The sequence below is a fragment of the Parus major genome, chromosome 1A (assembly GCF_001522545.3).
Source record: "Parus major isolate Abel chromosome 1A, Parus_major1.1, whole genome shotgun sequence".
Taxonomy (NCBI): Eukaryota; Metazoa; Chordata; class Aves; order Passeriformes; family Paridae; genus Parus; species Parus major.
This window is the reverse complement of record NC_031773.1, coordinates 37,598,878-37,624,778: the sequence shown is the minus strand read 5'-3', so window position 1 is coordinate 37,624,778 and position 25,901 is coordinate 37,598,878. Positions and strand designations below refer to the sequence as shown.

General features: G+C 35.3%; 1 protein-coding gene across 6 annotated transcripts in view; it reads right to left on the bottom strand.

The window, feature by feature from the left end:
- OTOGL (otogelin like) overlaps nucleotides 1–25,901 on the bottom strand; it is a 90,922-nt gene that overhangs the window by 4,643 nt on the left and 60,378 nt on the right. For 3 of the 6 annotated variants that reach the window (XM_015629218.1, XM_015629219.1, XM_015629225.1), the window contains 23 exons: nucleotides 25,685–25,802; nucleotides 24,397–24,476; nucleotides 20,705–23,502; nucleotides 19,852–20,029; nucleotides 18,734–18,876; nucleotides 17,651–17,674; nucleotides 17,416–17,508; nucleotides 16,610–16,799; nucleotides 14,201–14,415; nucleotides 12,237–12,378; nucleotides 11,718–11,903; nucleotides 11,001–11,213; nucleotides 10,021–10,125; nucleotides 9,607–9,714; nucleotides 9,123–9,224; nucleotides 7,761–7,865; nucleotides 7,632–7,672; nucleotides 6,612–6,675; nucleotides 5,502–5,680; nucleotides 5,042–5,146; nucleotides 4,119–4,238; nucleotides 2,483–2,528; nucleotides 537–608 (listed from right to left, as the gene is read on the bottom strand). In XM_015629218.1, coding sequence (XP_015484704.1) covers nucleotides 537–608; nucleotides 2,483–2,528; nucleotides 4,119–4,238; nucleotides 5,042–5,146; nucleotides 5,502–5,680; nucleotides 6,612–6,675; nucleotides 7,632–7,672; nucleotides 7,761–7,865; nucleotides 9,123–9,224; nucleotides 9,607–9,714; nucleotides 10,021–10,125; nucleotides 11,001–11,213; nucleotides 11,718–11,903; nucleotides 12,237–12,378; nucleotides 14,201–14,415; nucleotides 16,610–16,799; nucleotides 17,416–17,508; nucleotides 17,651–17,674; nucleotides 18,734–18,876; nucleotides 19,852–20,029; nucleotides 20,705–23,502; nucleotides 24,397–24,476; nucleotides 25,685–25,802 — 5,427 coding nt within the window. Of the gene's footprint in view, nucleotides 1–536; nucleotides 609–2,482; nucleotides 2,529–4,118; nucleotides 4,239–5,041; nucleotides 5,147–5,501; nucleotides 5,681–6,611; nucleotides 6,676–7,631; nucleotides 7,673–7,760; nucleotides 7,866–9,122; nucleotides 9,225–9,606; nucleotides 9,715–10,020; nucleotides 10,126–11,000; nucleotides 11,214–11,717; nucleotides 11,904–12,236; nucleotides 12,379–14,200; nucleotides 14,416–16,609; nucleotides 16,800–17,415; nucleotides 17,509–17,650; nucleotides 17,675–18,733; nucleotides 18,888–19,851; nucleotides 20,030–20,704; nucleotides 23,503–24,396; nucleotides 24,477–25,684; nucleotides 25,803–25,901 lie in introns of those variants that run through there. The other 3 variants (XM_015629224.1, XM_015629220.1, XR_001521842.1) reach the window with 3 other exon arrangements.

Below are 25,901 nucleotides of genomic sequence, written 5' to 3'. Positions count from 1 at the left end.
CCTGCCCTCAGTATTTTCATAACTTTGTAAAACATATTATTTGTGACAAAGAAAAAACACAGCATAAATCCATATCTGCAAAGGTGAGATCAGACTGCAACACACGCTCTTGCTCTATTTTAAGACAAAAGTATTTCCATCATTAAATTTAGAGATATGGCATCAGATTTAGGATCTCTTGGTAACAGTATTGAGAATTATGAATTTTTTTAAGTAACATTTCTTATTAAATCTACCCTGTACAGCAAGTTCATGTGATAAAACCAATTTCAACAATGAGCAGCAGGAATAACCATCAACAACATATACCAGAAATGGATGAACCTAATTCTGACAGGTGCTGAGCAGTGAATCTCAACCAGGCTTTAGAAAACCAGATTTTGGAGCCAGCAGAGGATCAGCATCTCTCAGTATCAGGCCCAGAGCCATTAACTGCATGGTAACATCCAATGATGATGACAGCAATGACACATACATCAAGCAGTGCTTATATTATTTTCAAGGAAAAAAAGAAAATACATTATTAAAAATAATACCTTGTTCACAATTAATACTATCAGTAGGCACTACTGGACTAATGGCAAAGGGTAATAGACCCAATCCAGAACCTGGCAGAATCATTAGGAATAGAAGATTCTCATGAAATAAAAACATTTCTGTATAAATGACACTTCATTAATTCTTACACTGCCAACTGCAATTTTTCTTTTAGCAAAAGAGGGTGAGCTTTCCTGTTAGTCTTCTGCAATTTAGAAACTCTGCAGCTGCTTCAAGTCTCACTAAAGATGGCCTATACTTTATTATCCTCCTGGTTAACACCAAACTGGAATGCTTACTTTTAAACCCTTTTAAACCAAACTTTTGGAATTAGTCTGTCTATGGCAAGGTAAGAATTAAATATATGCACTCACTTTGCATGCATTAAATCAAACTCTTTCAGAAAAGTTATTTGTTCCCATTAAAATCCCAATGTGTTGCAAGCTCTATTTATAAGTACTCAACTGCTTCACCACAGGGCACATGCTTTTAGTTAAAAATAAAACAAACAAACAAACAAAAAAAAATATAATAATATGAATGATATCTGGGGGTTTTAGCAGACACATTAGCAAGTATTTCTGAAGTATAACAATGCCTTTCCTGAGGCCACAGAATATGGCCAAAGATATAAATCTTCCTGGCCAACAGAGAACCAGCAGTCAATAATTTTTAAGGCTAATTTTCTAAATAATGCCAACCTAATTGATTTTTTTGGGGGGGTAGTTGATGGGGCAGATTTTTTTTTTTTTTAATCTCGTGAAAGATTATTGATTAGTAAGATTTCAGTACAATTCTGGTGTATTACTTCTCTAATGTGATTCTCAATAAAAAAAAACACTGTGTTGTATAGAACTACCTTTCATTTTCCATATTTTCATTACAATGGAACAATAATATTTGCAGTTTCCTTTCTAAGACTCACATAGCTTGGAAATTTGGTATAGTTCTGCATTTTATAAATATCACTACTTCCCCTTATTTCTCCAAATTATATTCAATACATTGCACTTCAGTTTTATATAATAACTGTGCAATATATGGTTATAAGTGTGCAACTTCCAAATCAGTAATATGAAGCAAAGATTTGTATACAGAAATTCCAAAGACTGATTTACTTTTACTCTAACGTTGAACACAAAAGAGGCCAAAAAGGAGGGTTAAGATTTTCTGTAATGTGAACATGTCCTTGCTCTACACAATCTAAAAAATTAGTTTTATAAAAGAGTGTTTTATATATATATGTACACATAATTATGTAAGTAGAAAATAAAATTTTTCTCTAATCCAAACTGCAGAGAAAACCAGTTTGTTCTCAATCTATTTTTAAAATTGCATAAATTATGAAACCTTCATGTCAGCTTGAGTCACATTTAATCATGTTTTAAAGTTACACACAGAAAATGTGAATGTATCACCAGATATTAAAAGGCTGATTTTATATAAGCATTGCAATCATCTGTTTTACTCTAATTTTTCCTCATTTAGGATTTACAAAAAAACATTCCAGTATTTTGGACCTAGAAAATACATATTAGGGATACAGAATAAATTGCTACGTTTGAAGATGTATTGCAAAATGTCATTGAATCAGGAATCGTTTTTAAGAGGAAAAATTCTTGTCTTTTAAGAAGAAGATCAGAAGGTGCTATTTGAGAGCCAACTTAATGATAAAGAGAACGTTTTAATTGAGACAGTTTTAATCTTCCATACTTGGAGAGATTTGGTTATACTCCAGAATTATAATGTTAAAAATCACCAAGTCAGCAGCCAAATGAAGCAAGACATTTTAATATGAGTAGTTAGGTAACTACAACAATTTTATCTGATTTTTAGGGGGAACTGCATGCTTTTTCCCTCTTTATGTCCCAGCAACTGAGGTTAAAAAAATAAGCCCTCCAAAACCAAAGCCAAACTAGCACATATTGCAGCCTTCATCACTTACAGGTCTTGCAGCAGCCATCATTATACGTCTGCACAATTCCTCCATTCTAGGAAAATAAAAGAAGAATATAGCAAAAAAGTCTGGGCCAAATGTAAGGGGAAATTGTATCTCATGACATTCCACATTTTAAAAATGTCTAACTAATAAAAAGTAGTGCCACTGAAATCAACAGAATTAAACAGATGCCAGCTGAAGGATTGTTTCACAAATTATTTAGAGCTTTTGAAAGTGAAAATGAACTCATCACTGATGGCAAGCTCAGTCGTGTTCAGTTGACATCTGATGTAGTTTCCTTTGAAGAAGTCACTTAGTTTCTATAAACATGTATTTTATATAATCTACTACCCTCTATTTCCCCACCAAAGAGATTTATTAGGATAGTTTCAAAAAATTCATGTGAGTAGCCCAGATCTGCATATAAAGCAGACTACAGAACATAAATAGAACTCTTAGGATGACAACAGACAAAAGACAGAAATTTTTCAGCTTCTATCTTTTCATGCAAGAATATATTTTTTACCTCATTACGTTGAATAAGCTGTTCAAGAACTTCTCAAAAGAGCACTTAAACTCAGATATTCCTGAATTATCCTGAACTGCCTGTGAGAAAAGCTTTCTTCTCAGCTTCTGTTCAAGCCTATGCTCAGCATCTCTCAAAAACAGGTCGGACAGATTCAGAAAGTTAATTTTAGGGCTCCATTCTTTAAAATCTTAAGCTAATAGATGGTGTCAAAATGGTTCCAAGGAAGAAACTCAAGCATTACCTCAAAGTAGTACAGGCATTATTTTTAAATAGAATATCTTCCTCAGGACTGGAAGAAATAGGAACTTTTTCAAACAAATGGAAGGGGTAAGTAGGACTGGTACTAAATGTATAATCTGTAGTCAAGGCAGCAATGGTACTTACCCTCTCTACATAAATATTTATTATTATTTGTAGCTCATATAAAATATAGGATGCACTGTAAGCGAAAAATTTTCCACGTATTACAAAGTTAGAGAATTATTAAATGAGAATTTAAACTGTAAACAAATACGCAGTCTTTGTGAAGAATACATGTTCTTCAAAGCAGTTTATATGGATATGCTATTTTTATATTTTTAAATACATGAGGTAGGTAGATACCTGGGACATTTTTTGTTATGTTACGCAAATTTTAATTTAAGAGATAATAAAGTTTATAACATTTACATTTATAACAATTTACTCTGTCATCTCCCTAATCTTTCCACAACTTAAGGAATTTTTAATATAACTGACTTTTATATGGAGTATTTTTGGATTTCTTGATCTATTTATTGTGTGTGTTCTATGAACTTGGCAAAGTATTATTCCAAACTAAAGTAAGACATAGTGATTAGCACTTTATATAGTGATATGTCAAGCATGATTCCAATTCCACAATAGTCTAAAAGCAGTCATCAATAAGACCCAAGCCAAACTTTTACACTCCTCACAGATATTTTGTCAGTTAAAAAAACCAGGAGCATAGGAAATGACTGCAAATTGCTCATTTACAGGTTTTTACTTACCTCTTTCTTAATTTAAAGAAAGTGAATAAAGTTTGCCTGCACTGTGGAGTGTAAGCCAAAATCCAGAGCAGTTATTGTCACTTACCTTACCCAAAGTACAAACCTTTGTACACTCAGTGTCATTGAACGGGGGACAGACAACACTTGACCCCAGGACAATAGCCCCTGCAGCAGTCTTTACACATTTGTAGTTGGTACAGTTGGAGGTCCAGGTGCTTCCTTCCTGAATATATAAAACAAAGCCATTGTTAGGAAAGCCAAAACACTTCACCTTTATCTCCAACCTGAAATGTCTACAAAAGTAGTGCCCTCATACTGTAGCATCTACTGGAGCAGAAAGTGTGCTGCAGACCACCCGTAGGTGGTAAAAGGGAAAGACCATCCTCTAGCTATCAGAGGCTATTCCTCCCTGCAGCCATGGCTCTTCTCTCCAGTGTGCTGCTGAGCATGGCTGTCCTACTGCAGAATGAAAGGACTCTGCCAGTTCAATAGTTTCCTTTGCTCTAAAATAATTTGGAAGTATGAACCAAATCATGGCCACATCTAAATTTCTGTGTATGTGGATGCTGGAACACACTATCAAGATCCTGAACCCCAGAGCTTCAATTTGCACTTTTCTTTTCTGTAGTAACCAGCATGAAGAGTGGCCCTGAGAAGAGGGGGACATAGAAATCCTGATGTAGGCTCAGAAGCTCTCAACACATCTAAATCACAGTATATAATTTAGGGTTTGAACCCTGTTCAGCATTTAGAGCATATCCAGCCTTAAGTAAATGATGACATTTGCATATCTTTGCAAAAAATATTACAAGCAATAAGAAAGATATTTATGTATGTGAAATGGCAGGCCCTTAGATAAACACACTGCTTTCCAATCAGACACCATAAATAGACTCTTAAGCGTGTAACCAGCAGAAAGGAGGTATGAAACAAGAATTACAGCATGAGTTAACAAAGAAATGCCTGTCAGACTCCGGTCTATTGTATCATTACAGTTAGTTCCTCTCTGGGTTCAGAGGCACCTACCTCATACACAGTCAGCGTTCCATTCTCTGTTTGAAAAGAGCAGGACACGTTTTGACACGTACCACAACAAGTATGGTGACTGAAGGAAGGAATGTATACTTGGTGCTGAAAAGAAAGGAAAGGAAAAAGACAAACTAGTACTTTCTAAACATACATTATATGGAAATTCTTTGATTTCTGAAATTAAAAACACCAGGGAAAACGATGGATGGATGGATGGATGGATGGATGGATGGATGGATGGATGGATGGATGGATGGACAGTTAGATTTTTTTACACAGGCTGCTAGAAACTGCCTCTCAAAATAATCATGTAAACACAAGATAGACATAATCACTGCTAAGTTCTCAAGTTCTTGCTGAGTAAACAGGGCTAGCAAAAGTCTTCACTAAGATTTCTATCCTAGTTGTGCAGTTGTGCTCACAATTTGCATAATTCCTGTATTTTAGGAATACTCACAGCTTCACATTGCTGGGAACAGTTCATCATTGTGAAATGCATGGCATTGTAGCCTGTGTTCTGATCTTTTTCTTGTAAACACTGTACAGTGTAACAAAGGTCTCCATCTAAGTAGTGAATCACTGACTGTCCAGGGCTCAGTACTGTGACCTCTTGGAAGATGCACACATCATCCTTCTCTAAAACCAAAATAAATAAATGTTACCAGAAGGGGGAAAAAACATGAAACAAATTAACAGAACCACTGGTAAGACAAAAGTAAGGCAAATTCATATTCACTGCAAAAGAATTCTATCTTTTAGATGCGACTTGTTTGTGGTTTTAATTACCAAACAAGGATGGGAGGAATGATAATTCAGTTTTTGGAAATGTTACAAAATGCAAAACTACCTAAAACTGATAGTGTTCCTACTGTGGAAGTAAAAAAAGTCTGTTGTTCTTATTTTTAAAGTGTTCTAATATTTAACATTCAGCTATTCTGCACATCACAAAATGTAGCCTTTCTGTCAATTAAACAACTCTGCAAATACCTGTGGTCCAGTAATCTGGCCAGGCAGTGAAGGTGCTTGGCTCTTGGAGGCAGTTTAGCCTGGGCTGCTGCCAGGACTGCAGCTTGCCTCAGCACCCCCATGCACAGTGCAGCTGAAATTGCTCTACATGGGTAGCTGAGCGAGGGAAGGGAGCAGAGCTCTGATCTTAAGACTGGCTAGCTCCTCTTGTGCTGGCTGAACAGGTCTGGTGCTCTGTGGGAGATGTCTCTTTTGTGTTGAAAGCTGACTAGTAGTAGTAGCTGCCCTGCTCACACTCAGGTACTGTTCACAGCCTGTTGCCTATTTGTCTCTCACCAGAGAGACTGTACCTGCCTCTGAAGGCATGGGCACTTCTACAACACTCCCACACTCTGCCAAAATAGACACAAAATGGATGGCTTAGCAGGCAAAACACCATATTCAGAAAAGAGAGTAGCATTGCATAACTAGACAGACACATCAAATTAAGATAAAAGAGCATTTACATTTGAGAAGATTACAATTACTTCATTTCTGCTTGCTTTGCACACCCTTTTAGCTAAAAACTAAAACACAACAATGAGGAATAGGAAAAAGTTACCACAAATGTAGTGAGTGCATCCACAAGCACTGGAAACACTGCTATCTATTTTTTTAACTTCCCCCTGAGTATAGAAAGATAAAAGTATTCAAAGTCAATTAAATGTAGTGCTACACAGACAACTTTTCTCTAAAAATGTGAAATATTATTTTCATCACTTCCAGCCCTGGTTTCATAAAAGAGAAAAATTGCAAGGTACTCAAGAAACAGAAACATTCAGAGTTATTCAGTGTATTTATCTCTTAAAACAGAAAACAGTATTTCATTTTCTGTAACAGTGCATAGAACATCAGAGTCAATAAACAGCATTTTTTCCTGAGATACAAAGTTATTTCAATAATAAATATATTAGCAAAAGATTGCCTCCTAAGAAGTTTCTTCCAAAAGATAGGTGAAAGTTCTTTAAATATAAAATTCCTTAGTAGACTTTGTGTTATGCTGTCGTCACATAAGGAAAAAAACTTCAGGCATTGCATAAGGAAAATAATGGTCACTATAGTATTAATGGGAGTTTGAACATTCACTATTAATTATTTTCCAGATCACAGTCCCTGTCATGACAAACTACATGAGGAGCAAAATATTTATGACTTCTCACATCAGCTAAATTCAGTTGTGTTAAATCATTTTAATCAAAAACATAAATGTTTAACAAAACAACACATTTCTTCAGATGATACATATAATCATAATGCTCATACCTCACTGGCTACTTTTTTAAATGTGAATTATTTATGTGGAAAGCCTTACTAGCATATTGTTTCATGTCAGCACTGAACAGGACAAAATTACAGTTGCTTTTTTTCTTTTTCCACCTTACAACACACAAAGTGAAATTTCTCCAAGGAATGGCTGACAACACTATGCAGACACTTGGAATTACACACTTGAGCTGGGGCTGGAAGGAGATCCCACCCTGTCCCTGTTCACTCTTTACAACTAACAGAAACAAGGAGTGTAAAAGGGAGGAGTAAGACAGTTCTACACCATTACTAACAGCATTGAAAAGACACCACTTACCAATTTACAGGTCAGCATAGAGGCATTTTCACAACTACATTCTGAGGAGACAAAGAAAACTGTGTTAATCTATTAGCTAACTGTTAGCTTTGGTTAGCAATTGTGACTAAGGAGTAAAACAATAATTACCACAGTGCCATTCTGGACAACATTGCCCAAGTACTTTTTCCTTCACAGGTGTCATGTCATCTGTGCATATCATAGGAGGCTCAGAACAAAGATTTTCATCACAAACTAAATGAGGGGGAAAGACATATGAGAATTTACTCAACTTTCCTTCATGTTTTTCAGCTTACATTTAAATACTTTTAAATGACTTTTAAAATAAAATTATTTTATATAAATGTTATTGTGTTTCTTAAGCATCTCAATTATATTTGGAATGAAAAACTAAAAAAATATTTTCAAAAGTGATTTTAGTTGCCTTCAAACATGTTTAAATTTTCAGAGAACATCAAACATCAATCATTTAATATTCTTCCTACTTCAGAATTACTCAAGATTATAACTAGTACCAAAGATAACTAAAGCCATAATCTTTGGTAAACAGGGACTTGAAATGTACTGTAAAGGGCACTTCTGGAAGATAACAGGGAGCAACTTCTCCCCAGCTATGATGCTAATAAGAAAATAATGCCTCCCTTATCAGAAGTGGCTAACTGGGATTGTGGAAGAAGATCATGCACTAAGATCTAACTTTCTCTATGCCAGAAATGGGGGGAAAAATGCCAAAGGCCTTTGCAGAAAATTTCACCTGGGTGAAGGTCCTAAGAAAAGCAAAGGACTAAAATACAGAAACAAGTGAAGTAAAAATTACTAAACTCCAAACTTAGTGGAAGTCAATTTGATTATTTGAAATTACCCTGAAAAACTGCAATAGGATGAAAGTTAATCTAAATTAAGAGGGTATACTTGTAGATGTTACTTTAAAATGTATAACACAATTTATATGTTTTATGAGGATATTAAAAGGACTAAATTACACTGGAAATATTTTTCTTCTGCCTGCTCATTGTTTGAATAGTAGTCAACCCAGCAGCATTTGAAACACTTGGTCTACTCCTTCCCCTAGGAGCTAAAAGTGCAAAGAAACTGCCTAAACATTAATGAATAGTACAACAGAGGTAAAACAACATGGAAACTGTTCTATTAAATGTGTTTAATATATGAAAATTGTAAATTTATAATCCAAGGATAGGATTTAATGCCACATGAATATACTGTTATTTAGATCAATGAAGATAACCATATTCTCTCTAGTGAACTAAATAACCTCTCCAGACTCCACTGATAAGGTTTGTCAGACCAACACTGGGCATACCAAGAACTTTGATTTTACATCACATTTGGTACCTTCATACCTTCATTTGGACCTCAGTTTATACCTGAAGCCCACCCTACTTGCCAAACTTAAACAAATCCCTGCACACCCACACACTGTCATTTTTACTGAATTAGGTGCCATATCAAACTCACAACAGTTACACTCACCACAGTAGTAATGAGGACAACAGTAGTGTATGGTATTAAGGTCTACAGTGAGAATTTCCCCTTCATTACACAAGGGAACAGGCTCAATACAGGATTCACAAACTAAATTAAAATAAAAAAATAAAAAATAAAAAGCCAGACATATACAAAATTTTAAATACTAAAAAGTTAGCACATATGAATTCCATCTAAGACTATATAACAAGCAATACTGCATTAGTTACTCAGTAATATAATAATTAAGATAAAACTTTTAAGGATTTTATGGGTATAAAAGCTAAACAAAGTTCAAATATGATATTCAGAATTATGTTTATGAAAAGATCCCCAAACCCAAGAATAATTATGCTCCAGTCAGCCAGATCTGTGTAAAATCTCACCCCAAGAATTCCTGCCTAGAGTTATTTATTTTAGAATTATAGTCTGTTTTTGTAAATACTTGACTATTCCTTAGTTCCCCATAAAAATATTAGAGGCTTCTTACCACAGAGATGAGAGAAACAACAGGGATCTTCCTGTTTTGCTTCAACAATAAATTGATCTTCTCTGCAGTCAGGCTGGGAGGCATTAAAACAAACCGAGGGGTCACACTCTGTAGGATGTGAAACAAGCACTGTTTTAAAAGGAGTCATTGAAACAATATGAAAAAGGATAAATAAAACAGATATGCTAAGTAAAATAAAATACCCCAAACTGACTGTAAATCAGAAGGAAGACAAAACACAAACACAAAAAAATAAAAAAGGAGAATGTTTAAAAAGAATACATCATTGATTGGTGCTATTTACAGCGTCCCATTCTGTTAAAAATCAAGACAACTTGTAATGCAAATTTTCTTTCAACATATAATATCAGTATGGAAAACTTTCCACTAGCTGTGGTTTTGCATTTCCCTTACCACATCGGTACTGTGGACAGCAGGACAAGGGGTGGTAGCCTACCACTAATTTTTCATTGGGTTTGCATGTTGGAGCAATGGCATCACACAATGACATGTTACATTCTGTGGGATAAAAAACAATTTTGATGTCTTTAAACAGATACAAGTGCAAGTCCTATAGTTCAGGCTGTTTATATTATATATAATATTTATATATTATAATACAGAGATGCACAAAACAAGAGCAGCTAAAGTCAGCTTGAAGTTCACTCCATACCACCACGTAGACCTTCAAGCTCAGCCCAAGCAATCAGTTATATCCCTCTTAAAACTGGTATTTACTTGCTCTGCTCCCTATGCATGAAGCCAGCTATAATGTCCCACTGATATTCCTTGAGCAAATTGACAATACAGCATTGGTTACAGGCATCTAATAAGCAAAAGCACCATATCTGCTGGACCATATGTTCTCATTTTCCTTGAAGACATTATGAAGAAATTAGTATATTTTGCTTAATGTTTTAGGAGCAATAAGCTTGTTCTTTTTCTTAACAACCATGGCTAGGCAGAATATTAGTATTCAGTGATCAGCTCCCAGAAAACAGCTTCTGGGAAACAGCAGTAGATCAGAGGATACTGCTCATCACACCAAGGCAAGAAAGACAAGCAAGCAATCTCTGATGATGTCCCCAGATACCAAGGTACTTCTGTCACTGAATACATATTAATTTATTATTAAATTCTATGCAAGAGCTTAAAAAATAAGTTTTAGCTGAAGTTTTGTTTAACTGGTGGACTTCTAAGAAAAAAATTATTTCAGTGTATCATTTTATTTATTCTTACAAAGAATAGAAGTCTCAATTTCTGGCCCAACCAGCCACAAGTACTTGAAAATTAATTCTAAAAAATGTTACCTTGAATCTAAAGTTTGTCAGCTGCCTGTGAATGTGAAGCACTTATTTTATAATTCTTTTACAGAAAACAAGTGAGGTACACACCACAAACTTTTTTTGGACAGCAAGCTCTCTCTTCAATGACATGGAGTAGAACTTCCCCTTCTCTTTCACAGACTGGTGCTGGATCCTCACTGCATTCAGGTTCTACAGCAATAATGCTTCCATTTTCTAAACAGCTGTACATGCAGCACCCTCTCATGGACCCATTCCAGATCTCTCCAGCAGAGCGGGGTTGTCCTTTATTATCTGTACATGCTGGAAGAAAAAAAACCAAAAACATTAAAACTCTTTAATGAGCGGACAGCTCCCATTTCCTGCAAGCAACTATGACTTGCATAGAATTATTGCATAAAATAATATGGTTGAAGAGCATTATGATAAAAGAATCCAAGAAAGGATGATGGCCTTAAAAGCCCCAAAGGAACAAATGGGTGAAAATATGTGGGGACCAGGGACAGAATCTGCCCTTGTTATTCCTTCCGTAGTTCTCAAGGGAGGAAAGTAGAAGCTGGGAGCTGTAGACGAATGACCATCACTTTTCCCCCAACAGAAGTACATCAGCACTGGTTCTTAAAGCCAAGTTAACTGAAAGCACAAACTGCTGTACACTGAGAAAAAGGTAGGCTCTGTTGAAGGGACCTTTACCAGATTCATATTTACTAAGGACTGACACAGAACTTAAGCTTATCTCTTACCATGAACTGTTAATATAACAATTATTATCATAACTGCAAAACTACTCTGTCCTGCTGTACTTACTACATTTTTCTTCTGGTATACAGAGGTCAGAGTCTGTTCTATGCAGAATAGTGCCGTTTTTGCACACACAGTCTTCCCTTAAATAGGAACAGGGAGAATCTTCATAGAACCATTTATTTAAGCATGTCTTGGCTTCACAGGGCTGCACACAAGGCTGGTATTCCTTGCCCTCGGGACAGCTCAATGCTGCAAGGAATAAAAAAGGACATTGAGTATTCTTTCAGCATTTTATTGGTTAAATAGGTAGTAATAACAAGTGAGTTAGCACAGAAAGCAACATTTATACTTTTAACAGTACTTTAGATAAGCAGCTAATTCAATAGAGATTAAAATCCATTAATGTCTAAATGATGTATTCTCATCTTAAGAACTTGTACTCTGATTAACCAATGCTGTGATAAAATGAGATGTTACTTGCAAGAATAGGAAGAAATATATTTTAAGCTTATCACTAAACAATCACTAAAAAATCTCATCACTGAAGCCACATGAGGGTACAGAATATGTCTATCTGCTTACAACAGTAATCAGGTGACCTCCATCTAATGCAGATATTGTGCTTGTTGCATAAAGCCACATATGCAGAAAGTGCATCACACTCATAATTCCAAAAATTAGTACTGTTGATCCACATCTTCTCACAAAATTCCTCTGGTGACACCTAGGAACATATTGAAAGTGGGAATTAATAAGGACTTACTCTAACTAAAATAAATCAGTAATTAGGAGAAATAATACAGTCACAATGGGAAAAAATCACTAGCAGTGTCTAAGTTTTAAAATATCCGTTTCATCAGAACAGTCATTCTGCAAAATTTAAACTGCCAGAATTTTTTTATGCTGATCAGTTGACAGAGAATGGAGTCCTAATGCGATTGTCACATACTTTAAAGAACTTTTCAGTACAGCCCTGTCAACTAAAAGTGAACAATCTCAGCTAAACATTGCTGCTACCTCTTCCATACAATCCTGCTGTGAATGAATTATTTATTACTCTGTTTCTGTGTCTGTAGGATGTGATAGCCTGTTTTACTGGGCCTAAATGCAAGTGATGCAACCTATCTTATTTCTGTTGGGTTTCTTTACATAAATTTGTAACAAGATTTTATTTCATTCTGCTGCTTCACTGCTCTGCTGCAGCTGAGTTCTCCCTGTGGTTTCAGCAAATCTTCAGGCAGTCTCTCACTTCTGCCAAGAAGTTCATGGCACTGATGACTCTGTTAATTATCCTTGACCAGCTTCTTCATGCCAGCAAGTGCACAATACACTCCACACACTCTGGCTCTGCCACCATCATGAAAAAAACCAAATGTCATAATGGATGAAGCAACCACTGGAAAGCCTTGATGAGTTTTTGCTATAAAAAGTATAAAAGTAAAAAATGCACTATCAGAGCTCTCCTGGGAATATATATGCAGTAGGTATTATGACTCTTCAGATTTCCTTAAATTATTCTAAAATAAGAAATGTCAAAACAATTATGCAAAGCATCCTACTACTCCCTGGTGCTGCTCTATCTTCTTGATTCCAAACTGCTTACCACTGCTCCCTCACACTAAGTTTCTGTGGCAAATATCTATTAATTTTTGTATATAAAGAAACTACTTTAGTTCCTTCCTTTTGGAAGAACTCCCTTCATTTTTATTCTACCTCAGGAAATGAGGAGAAGTCTTAGGAATTTGAAAGAAGAGACTCAGCTGCATGTAATACTTTTAAAAACATCTGTCTGTGATGAAAATTGGAGCATACAAAATAAAAACAAAGGGTGAAAAGGCAGAACAAGAAGTGAATCAGGAATCTGAACACCTCTATTTCGCAGAAAGAAAGGGTCACTTGAGCAATTAATCCTTTTTCTTTTTAATTAAGTTGAGAAAGTCAGTTAGACCTCAGAGATTGGGGGCTTCCTCATTTTCTGTTCTGGAAAGCAGCTGTGCTGCACTGCCCACTTCTAGTGACCTATAGAGGTCTACCAACCTCTAGAGGTGCATGCTACAGCTATATCCCCACTAGAAAGTAGAGTATGTAGAAAAAAATTATAATGATTTCTGTAAGAAATGCTACAACATAATATTGACTATGACAAAAAAATTTAACTGTAAATTTCTTAAGTCCAATAAGACTGCAACTGCATGAATCTCTATTGTGTGCAGCAGAAGCATGAGGCTTTCTGTTCTAGTGATCCATGTCAAGCATTTAATAAAATAACACCTCTGGAACGTGTTTATCTTGACATGATGATCCAGTGTCTCACTTTTGAGAAATGCCCATTAAGTAATTTCAAAAAACAGCATAAGAGCACAGGGATCTATATAGATATGTGTTCACAATGGACAACATGACAGGGGTATTAAAGCCACATATTTCATTGTGAAATCATAAAAATAAGCAAAACATGAAAAATGTGCATGTATCAGTCACTCTTTTCTTAATTATACAACTATTATTTGATTTGGTCCTGCAATTTTTCTGATCCTCATACTCACTTTCTTGTGACAAGGGATGAAAATGCTTCTGTTTAATAGCTCCATACAGTATGTGCAATTATCTTCAGTACAGTTTCTTACTGGCCTCCTGGTTGTTACATCAAGCGATTTCTCAATTTCCCAACTCTTAATGAACATTTCAATTTCCTCCATATTTGTAATTATGGTCATATTTTGCATTTTCAGGTCATCACTAGGATCTCCATTACACACCCCTGGAGACAGAGCATCATATTCAAAGCACAGACAAACATACCTTCACTTGGGAAAGAAAAGCACACTTGATAAGTTATGATCAACACTGCACCAGGCTGACCTGTGAAACTTAGTCACCTGAGTTTATAAACCAAAGCAGCTGTATTTCCACTGAGTGATTTTAGTTCTCAGCTCAGCAGCTCAGTAAAACAAGTACATCATACAATACCACTCATTGTACCCTTCACAACAATTAACTTTTGAGAAAAACTGCTACCAAAATGCGCTGTTGGGGATATCAAATTCACTGACATGGCACTAGATTCTGATCTCATTCTACTGAATGGCAGTCAGCTCCTTGGGAGTAACAGTAGATGGTTTTGAAATTAATTGCTCGTCACCTATGATTTCACACTGTATTGAGGTTTAATTGAACATTCTAAGTGCCAGAAGTTATAAAAAGAATCTTTTGATGAACAAATTGCTTTATCTATCTAAAATATTGTTCTTACTCAAGTTATTAATACAAAACCACTCTAAAAAACAACGTTCCCAGAACCTTAGCATTCATTGTCTACCTGAATTCATTTTTCTATCGATTCATCAATGAAAATACATGATCTCTTTAAGCACATAACAAGTGAGTAAAGCCAAAACTTTAACCTTCATACTAGCTTTACATCTCAGGAACAGATCAGGCAAAGTTCTGCACTGTTAAGCACACCCTAAACCCTTGCCCTTGTGTTTTCAGCCCTGCAGTCTGATGTTCTCCAGGGTCCTTTGTTAGAACTGGACCAGCTTGGTGTGGCAGGCTATTATTCCTTCAGACAGCATAGAGAAATACAGAAGATGGCATTTAAACACAAAGCATTTCACAGTAGCACCACTTCCCAGTATTCTTAACTCTTCTGCTTCTTGCTGCAGATCACAAGCTGCTGCCACTAGAATTTGTAAGGCCATGCTACAGAGCTGAATCAATACAACTTTAAAAATAAAGCAAATTTACCACATAGTGCCACAACTTTCTGTAGTATGAGAGGAAGAGGATTGCAGAAGCCCAGACAGGAACAAACAGCAGACAACAGGAAAGAGGCAGGAAAGAAAACTTCAGACTTTACTGCAAAATATCAGGTGGTGCAACATTTTAAGCTAAGTTTGGATTTGTCTGCATAGTCTTCCTCTTTTTATCTTCTCATGACACAAAGAGGAACTATTCTATAATTCTTCCTGCATTTGACCTTGTCTTGTCCCACTCATTCAGCATGCATAGAGAAGATGGTATGATACTGGGAAGATGCAGGGCCAGCCTTCACTTTCTCTCGCTAGATTTAGAACTTTCCTTTTGTTCAAGCAGAAGACAGCAATTGATTTTAAAGACTTGATTTGCTTAAATTTATACTTAAAGCATATTTGAATTGCCCCTTTTGCTTTTAAAACTAAAAGAAGTTTAAAAGATTGTAAGAATTTTATTTTTTAATATGAAGTAGATTATGTAAAATTACAAACCACCAGAAAATGAACATTTATAATAAAATTGAAGTTATTTTAAATCACCTGCTTACACTTTCCATATTATTCATACTAGTAAAGTTATAAAAAGGCTTAAGGAAGCTTGAAAATGAAAACTACATTTACTGTCACTGTAATTCTAGACTGAGATACCTCAGCACAGTTTTGGACCCTAGACCCAGACTCAAGAGATCTAAATTCAGATTCTTAATTCACTGTCCTCACAAGACTTGGACCCTTCCCAAGATACAGCTTTTGTCAGTATTTTCATAGCAATAAGCTGCTCCTGCTAACATCAGACAGTTATTCTTTTCTCTGTAATCACTGAAATACACTATTACTACCTGAACATCTTTAGCAGCCACTCCTTCATTAAAAATTTTCTTTTTCTTTACTTGGCTTCAGCAAAACTTTTAAAACAGGCAGAAATAAGTAAAAAAAAAAAAAAAAAGTAATTTTTTTTAAAGTTATTTAGATACGATGTGATGATCACTACTTGTTCTGCAAAGTACGTTATTAGCACACCGTGCTTTCAAACGGAATGATTAATTTACTAATCAATTATTAGTATTTCACAGGCCCTCACAGAGCGAATGAGGGTCACAGCAAGAGCTACAGGGACAGCTGGTCACAGACACAAAAGGGAGTTGCAGATTTCAGTTGGGAAATTATTGAACAAGAACAAACTTGCCGCCATAGCCTCACCACAAAGTCCTTCTGTCTCCCTCGTTGTGTTAGAGTGCAATCCGTACTGTATATCTATGATGCCTGTGACATGAGCCCACTTGATGCTAATACCAGCTGGGGTATTAACAACATACATTGCACCAGTATCCTGAATACTCAGTCCTTCTTTTGAAAATGGTAATGGCTGGATTACAGAATCCACGACTACCTAAAATAAACCAAACACATTTTACGGGTAAAGCCAGATTGCAATGATGTATTTTATATGTAGTCCTATTTTACAACAAAAGACTTTTTTTTCACAGCCTCTGCTACATATAAAAGTCACAGTGCTTAAATTAGAGAGCTTCCCACCCATGTCACTTCCAAATGCAAATGAGGTAGGTATAAGGAAAAAAATATTTTCTAATTAGGGAAAGAATAAATCTTATTTATCACATATTGTATGATGAAACAAAACCTCATTTCAATTATTCAAAGACATCTGTTCTGACTTGTCACTCACTAGGAAGGAAAGTAGTTTATTTACCACATCTCATGTTCTGGAAGTTTAGTCTCAGGCATAACTGCTTTTGCAGCTTCATTAAAATCTCAAAACAACTTCTAAGTGCCATTTTGGAAAAAGTACATTTAAGTGAAGCATAGTACCAGAAATGTAAACTGCTTGTTTTGCCTCCAGCATACCATGAATTATTTGGAACAGGATCTGCAAAAATAATCTTAATCCTGTAGTGTTTTATTTGAAATCTGATTTATCACATTATACAACAAAATAGCTCTCCAGTTATTTTTTAAGAGTACACGTACTGTTGATATATACTTACTTTTCTTGCTAAACGATTGATAAGTATTTGACAAGTGTGTGTTGTGACATTTAATTTCTTAAAACAGAGCCCTGAAGTGTTTGCAGGTGGCACCTTGAAAGAAAAATGACAAGAAAATTTAGTTACTATTATTTTTCTAATTCAGTGCCAGAGCTATTGGAATATTTTATATTAATTAAATAATTTATTTTAATACTAATGCATTTTAAAAACAGCAAAATAAGCAAGTACTTACTAGTTTTCTTATTGAATTTGCACTCTGGAAAACATTAAAAAAAATTAGAAGTGCAATACTAATCAGCAGCATTTTTACTTAGCAAAAATAAGTTACTATTTTCTTTGTCTTTAATGTTCTTCTACAATCAGCTAAATAATTAAACTAATTTAATATATTCCTTATAAATAATAAAAAACACACGCTTTCCAGCTAATTTAATACATATGCTGAAATATCATATCCTTTTGAACTATATTTCTTAAAGAACTAAAACTACAGATGCCTAAAGCTCATCTGCTCTTGCATGCTGTATTCCCACCCCTAGACTGCAACCAGGAAACAAGAAAGCAATTTAATAGAAAGCATCTAAAACAGTGCAAGACTATCGCCTTTAACAGTCTTGAAGTTCAAGTGTACAGTTTCCCTGTGAGAGTAAATAAGAGGTGGGAAGGAAAGAAGCCTGTGAAGCCCCTCATCGCTGACTGGATTATCCACAAACTGAAGATGGACTCAATCCAGTTGCCCAAGACCAGCATAAAGTAGGACTATGGCCAATGCAAAGGAAATGTATGTACACACTCTAAGAATAAGACTGATCTGACCTAAACTGGCAATCTAAAAATAAAGTGGTTGGATCCTCTCTGTAGACAATACAGAGAGTTAGACAACTACAAAGAACAACTCATCACAAAGTCATCAATATTCTCCTAAAATAACTACAAAATATATTTTGTGACTATTAAAAATATTTTACTATTTTGACTATATTATAAATTATAAATTCAAAGCTACAGGAACGTTTCTGTGTGGAGAGCCTGAAAGGAGACATGCATATTGAGAAGTTGTATCACCTCTGATAATTTAAAAGGAACATACATTTGAATTTCCTTATAATACAATTACTATTTTGCTCAAGATAAAATTATTTCATCTAGACAGTACTATTAAACATGCTTCTTGAATATTAAATAACTTGGTATTTTTCATTGAGTGTGGCTTTTATATATAAGTTCTAGTTGACATATTTTTGCATAATTTCACACCTATAACAAAAGAATTCAAGGAACAATTATAATTATTGCATAAATGAAAGAACCTTACCTGATTAGCAGGACATTTTTCAATATGAGCAACAATAATTTCTCCTGGTAACTTGACTAGAACATAGGAAGCCATATTACAGAGGGCTATGTTATTTCCATCAAACGTAATAATACTCAGTTCAGACAGTACAGAACACTGACCTAAAAAAGAACTGTCATTTAATGAGGTTACCACAAAACTGAATACAGGGCATTTATAAAAACTTCCAGTTCTAGCATTATTTGCTTTTGTAGGTAGATAGATAGATTAGATAGATAGATAGATAGATAGATAGATAGATAGATAGATAGATAGATAGATAGATAGATAGATGGATGCATGACCTTGTTCTGCAGACAACATATTGAGCCATATGCCAAAGTGCTTAGGTTGGTTACTAAGTGGAAATACCTTAAACTGCTTCTGTGTGCCCAGGGTAGGGGACAATGTTTAAACTGGTGAAAAATTTCACTTAAATCAATATTTTGCATGCAAAGTAGTGAATATGCACAATGTGAAACAAAATACATGCATAAATACATATATATATATATATATTTTATTATTTTTTTTTTCAGATAGTGACAAGGGACTTATCTGTCTTATCTTGAAAAAAATGACAAGTGCAATACTGGTTTCATTGATGGTGCAAGGTTTTAAATATGGCTTCTCTTTAGCCTTTTTTTTTCCCTGGCAGGCTTATTCGCCAGTTTCTGCAGTTTCTAAGCATAAATAAAAACTGCAATTAGAGCTAAATGAAATATGAGGATTCTGTTTTTCAGAAATGCTAGTATTTAATTTCTTTTTCTTCATAAAATGTTGAAATTTTAACACTACTACTGATAAAAATTCTGAAAGGTCTCAGCTGAAAAATATTGGTGTTCATGCTGCAGATGTTATTTCAATGTTTTCACTTAAAAAAAAATATTTTTGATTCTCCAGGATGTCAATTCAAAGGTACCAAAATGTTCAGTATATTTCACTCAGCTTTGCTGAAGACTAGCTCTTTTAATTTCATTCCAGTATTTAACCATTAACCATTATTACAATTCCCGTTGTAATAACCATTTAACTTATTACTTGACATTTACAGATCAAGACTCCAGATTTTAATTAAAAATAAAAGAGTGACTTACAGGGACATTCCCATTCTGGACAACAGCTATCAGTGTTAACTTGAACAGGCATTCCTCTAAAACCACAATCTGGCTTCTCCACATCCTTTGGGCAGTTCCTTGAAAGATTGTATAACATCCAACCCATATTAACACATACATACTGGCTACATTTGTCAACAGGTTCGAGGTATCTTGGCTGCCATATAAGGAAAAAACAATCAGAGTCAACTTTAACTTCATTGGCCCTGTGAAGTAATTACTTGTCCATCCCCCAGCTCTGAATCAGCACATCTGCCTGTCCCCCATCAGTTATTTTGGAATGACTTGCATATGTGTGGCTGTAACCAGTGACAATGGTGCACGTCCATTCACCCACACCCTTCCTGTTCCATCCAGCTTTGGTGGAGCACTCTATGTAAAGCATTATGCATTGGGGGAACATGTTAGAATCAGTTCTAATCTGAAGCATTTTAAGAAACACAAAATCATGCATTCCCATCATTTTAAACCCTATGACAAAGAAGCAAATGGAAAAAGGAAACCCGGGATAAGATTATGCAGAAACATCAAAATTCCAAGGATTATGGCTTTTTCTGCACCTCAGAAATATATTTAGCTATCTAGAAAACTCACGCAGCTTTAAAGCCAGTTTTTTTCAGAGCAGTAAGTCTAAGTTGCAGAATATATCGGGGCAGTGTAAGAGCAGCAACAAAACTATCCTCTAAGAGTAACTGAGAATTTTAAAACAAGTAAATTAAATAGAAAATATTAACAATATTAAATCTCTGGCATGATATATATATACAATAACAGAATGGACTGAAAATTAATATATATTTTAACATACAGAGGAAAGTAAGACTGGTCATACCACACACTCAGAAGATGTAGATATCAGTGTATGCATCATTGTTCCAAAGTAAGCCTTGTCAGCTACAGCTGTTGTTTCTGAAGAGGAAGGCAGAGCCATTCCACCACTAGAATGAGATAAATCTATTACAGCTCTGGTTTGCAGCTCTGCAGCCTCTGTTACACTAAAATAAGGTGTAATGGGTTTCTGTGTTGGGATTTTGGACCTATCTGATGTCATTACATCCAGGACTCCAGATAGGGAGATATTTTTTACTGAGGTTGTATTTCTTGAAAAAAGCAGACTCTGAACTGCAGTTACTGGCAAATAAGGAGAGGAAGATTTTGTGGTTGTCTCTGTAGCATTTTTTTCTTCATGTGAAGTCTGACCATCTTCTGAAATATCCACAGTTTTTTCAAATGAAGTTGTGTATTTAACTTCTGATGCTATGTATGAGGTACTCTTCATCTGTGACAGTGGACTTGTAGTACTAGTTGTTTTCATTATATCAGTCTTTGGAGTTTCTCTAGTGCTCTGTGAAGCTTGAGTTACTGCACTTGTAAATACAGATTTGTGTGTTTCTATGATGGTAGGAACTGAAGCTGAAGCCATATAAAAATCCAGATTGACAACAAAAGAATCAGTGGTTTTTGTAGTAATTCTAGAGGCTAGGGTAGTGCCTGAAGAAACTAATAAACTGGCAGAAGAACTAGGTAGTATTTTTGCAAAAAGATAAGGTGCTTTTGAGGATGTAGCATTCACTGTTGCGTTCGTGACCATTGGTGTAGTGGATTGAGTGATGATTCCAGCTGGTATGGCTGATACTGTTCCATCTTCTTCTGAAGAACTTACTGAAGAACTCTGTTTTCCTAGAGAAACATTAGAGATATGAGTGATCTTAGGAGGAGGTGAAGGCATAGAGGGCTGGCTTTCTAAAGTGATTTCAGAGGCAGTAGGCATTAGTAAAGAGGGCATTACAATGGATGTTTTTAGTGGTGCTGAAAAGTTGGTAGAGAGACTTATTTTTAAGGTGAATTTAGAGAAATCCACAGAAGTTGCAATGTCTAGAATTGGAATTTTTGAAGTTTCTTGTGTATCTAGAGATGAAACTGATGCTTGGGTAGCACTTACATTTTGTGTCAGTGATGATGTGCTACTGACTGTGGGAATCAATAAAGGACTTGTAGCCTGAGATGTCACATAAGATGGTACTGATGTTGATAACAAGGTTGTAAATAAAGATAATGACCTTGTAAAAGAAGGATCTTTAGAAATGAAAGTACCTGAACTTTGAGCCACAGAGTCAGTTTTCAATTCTGTATCTGAACTTTTTGGGTACTCTGTAAGTTCTGAAGCAGTTATTGATGTAACATTTAAAGGTAATACAAATGTTCTGAGGAGGAAGTGTGTAGACATAATGGATTTCATTGGCTTTTTAGAAATGGATGACAATGAAAAGAAATCAGTGTGCATTATATGCTTATTTTCTGTTGAGGCTTTACTCACTACAGACCTATCAAAGACTGTTGAATTGCCTAGAAGAGTGGGAGCACCAGAATGCACTGTATAAAAACTTTGAGGGGCAACAGAGACACCTGTCATAGCTTTGGACTTCAGGGAGGTAAACAGTGAACACACTGATGTAGATACTGTGCATGTTGCAGAAGGACTTGAAGAAGTGTTTTTAGGGATTTGAGAAAAAACTTGAGGTGAAGATACCGTCATTATTGGCAGAGCAGCAGAAATACTGCCCTTCTTTAATGGAGATGTCTGCTCGGGAACAGTCCTTGAAGTTAGCACAGAAGATGAAAATGGCTTTGGAGAAAAACTGGCTGAAGAACTATCATTTAATGATATCAGAGAGGTTTTAGACAAGGGTTTTGCTGTTCTGAAATACGAAACTGGGATTAATTGAGGAACACTTGTGCCAGAGCTAGAAAATCTAGTCACCTTAGGAATTTGAGGAGCAGTTGAAGTCAGTGCAGAAATGAGTGTTGGGTAAACTGCAGTTTGATTAATGCTAGACCTAGTTCTAACAGGCAAAGTAGATACAGAAGTGCTGTGTGTCAATTGTGGACCTAGAAGAAACACAGGTCTTGTGAAAGTTTCTTTGTCAGCCCACAAGGCAGACAAAGACACTTCAGGGAGTATTTCTGCTCCCTTAGAATGACTTACTGAAGGACTCCTACTCCTCCCAATCCCTGCAGGCAGCTCAGAAGTGACAAGAGATATCTTGGAAGCTAAAGCTGTTAGTGCTGAGGAAGGTCGAACTGCTCCTAGCTGAGTGGTTGATGTTTCAAGTGAAAATGGAACTACCACTAGGGAAGCAGGTGTTAATAATGCAGGATGTGTTGGAACAGGACTTGCACTGAGCAGAGTTGTAGGAGTTGTTATTGTAATGGGTAAAGTTATAGATGTGTTAGAGAGGGCAGTATGTGATGTGACTGCTGAGGCTTGAAGAAGAATTGGAAAATCTGCTGAAGGGATGGGTTTGGAAAGGACAGTAGGGCTGGCTGTGCTGTGAAGTACATCAGAAGGCTCCACTGTACTTGGTAATGAAAATGTTGAATAGGTGGCTGCATTAGATGCTTCCAATGAATAAAAGTCTGTAATGGACTGTGCTGACACATTCATTCCCCTTGAAGCTGTATTTGCACTCATGGTTATTTTGTCTGTCACACTGATGAGAGTTGATTTATTTCCTGAAGTAACAAATACAGAAGGTGTCAGAGGAAATCTCTCTGTGGAAGGACCCATGTGAGAGATTAACACTGAAGGTTTCAGTCCAATTTCTGATTCTGTAGGTGTCACAGGTATGCCTAAAAGAAAAAATGTGTGTTTTACTGTCTTTTATGGGTTATTAGTAAAGAAAAGTAGCAAATCTATCTCTACTCAAATACTATTTAAATATTAGCAAATCATATCTTGCCAATAGTTCCAGGCTGGCTGATGTCTTTGAGGAATTCAGATGACTCAAAATATTTTATAATTTTCTCTGCTAACGAAGTAATTAATTCTTTATTATTGGTGAAAACCTTTATTTTGCAGGACAATTTTGAAGCAACAAGGCAATTCCATAAAAAAGTCAGTAAATCCAAAATAGTAAAATATTTTAAATAAGTACATTACCTCCTTAAAAGATAGTATATGAGATGACTTTGTACTATCTTATATCAAGCAAAATGTATTTAAATCAAAATTTGTAAAATAAAATAAGATACAGTACTAAAATTAAATTTTAATGTTAAAATAATACTTTATCCCACAAAATAAGCAAATAATGTGGCAACTTTACACACACCAGAAACTATGAAATAGATGAGCTGAATTTGTTAGTGGTGTGTCATCCTCTGAAAAGACTGAACTTTTTGCCACAGTTGTATTTCTTTCATTCGGGATTTCTCTCTTATAGATGTGTAATACACAAGCATTATATAGCCATAGTTGCTCCAAGTATAACATAATCACAAAAGGTTATATATAACCCACTATTAGAGAAATAAGAGAATTCAAATTAAAATATAACTCATTTGAATGCAGAAACTGTATTTTGGATGACTGGGAATGGAGTTTATGTCCCAGAGAGACAATCTTCAACAGAAAGATGTTCTGACAAAACACGTAATTTTAAAAAAAATTATATTAGATTCATCCTTTCCTGGGATCTCTGGAGTAATTTATAAGAGTAGATCAACATAATAAAGTATACTTACAGTCTTCTGGATAAACACATCTAAGTGTGACCTCATCAAGGATCATGTTTTTGGGACAGTATGGCATGCATCCTTCAACCCTTTAAAATATTGCATAGTCAATTCTAGAGCCACAGTAGAAGTTGAAATTATTTTACTTTGGCTAAAAAGCCATTAGAATGTATAATCACAGTTATGAGAACTTTTCAGTGGAATTATGAACATAACATTTTGAGGCACTGCAAGGTCAAAAATTTATTGAGGAGCAAAATTGTATTTCTAACGCGTTAATAATTATTTGCATAGGCTGATGAACATGATAGCTTTGGACCATTCTGCTTCCATAACCAGGTGGAAGTTTAGATCCCTAAGCAGAAAGGTTTTTCACAGAATGATGAACATGTCTACAAGACATTTGTTTTATCTATATAAGCTCATTTGAGACATTAAAATATATAGATTAACTTCATAAAGCCTTTTCATTGTGTGTTTTCAACATATGAGAATGCAGACAAATCACTATATTCCCATGTCTTTTTCGTTCTGGAGGGACATTTCAATAAGAAAATCATTACGTTAACAATTTTCCATAAAGGAAAAAACTAAGAACAGCAACGAAAAATTAGCCATATTAGTAGTATTACTAATGATAAATTGCATATGCCTAGGGAGTCTAAAATCTAAAATATCCTTTCTTTTCCACCACATTGTGCTTTGAGCTTTTAGGCATTTTTCCTTTCAGATTACTGTGGTTTCATAGAGGCCAGGGGAGAACCATGGAGACAGGAAATCTGTTTACCAAATCCCAAGCTAACATCAGCCCTCTGAAATCCCTCCCTTCACACCAGTGAGTATCTCCCAGTATAAAGTTACTTTTTCTTACAGGAGAGGGCGTATTCCTCCCTTACTATTCCTACAACTTTTGATCTCTGTCATATAAACACCAGAAATGTTGTTTTAGCATCATGGTGTGCTGGTTTAGGATGCAACTAAAAATCCATAGAAGAAAATAACCATTTAATTTAAGAGCTTTCTACTTAAGCACTACCAGAAGTTAACCTCTGGGCTAAATACAATCCCTCTTATTCTTGTGTTGGAAAGCACATGTAAATGGGAATACAGACTGTGGGAAATGAGAGGCTTGGCACAAATGTTTTCATATGACTACTGAGATTTTCTCATAAGAATGATATTGAAATCTGGATAGTAGAACTAAATGGATAGTGCAGCAGCAGTAATTCTCAGAAAGCATATGGTCTGCTTATTACAAAAAACAATACACTAGCAATATGAGATGAATTTTACTTACAGAGGAAGAAATTTACATGCTATTCCTTCAGGATCACTACATGTCTTATAACAAGGATTAGCACAAGATTCATATCGCCATTCACACATCCTTCTGTAAGGCACAGAAGCACTGAGTTCTGAGAAGGAAGGAAAGGGGTTTTTTATTGATTCAATAGCCAATAAGCAATAAATTTACAGCCTTTTCTATAATATACTTTGGGATTTTCAGATATATG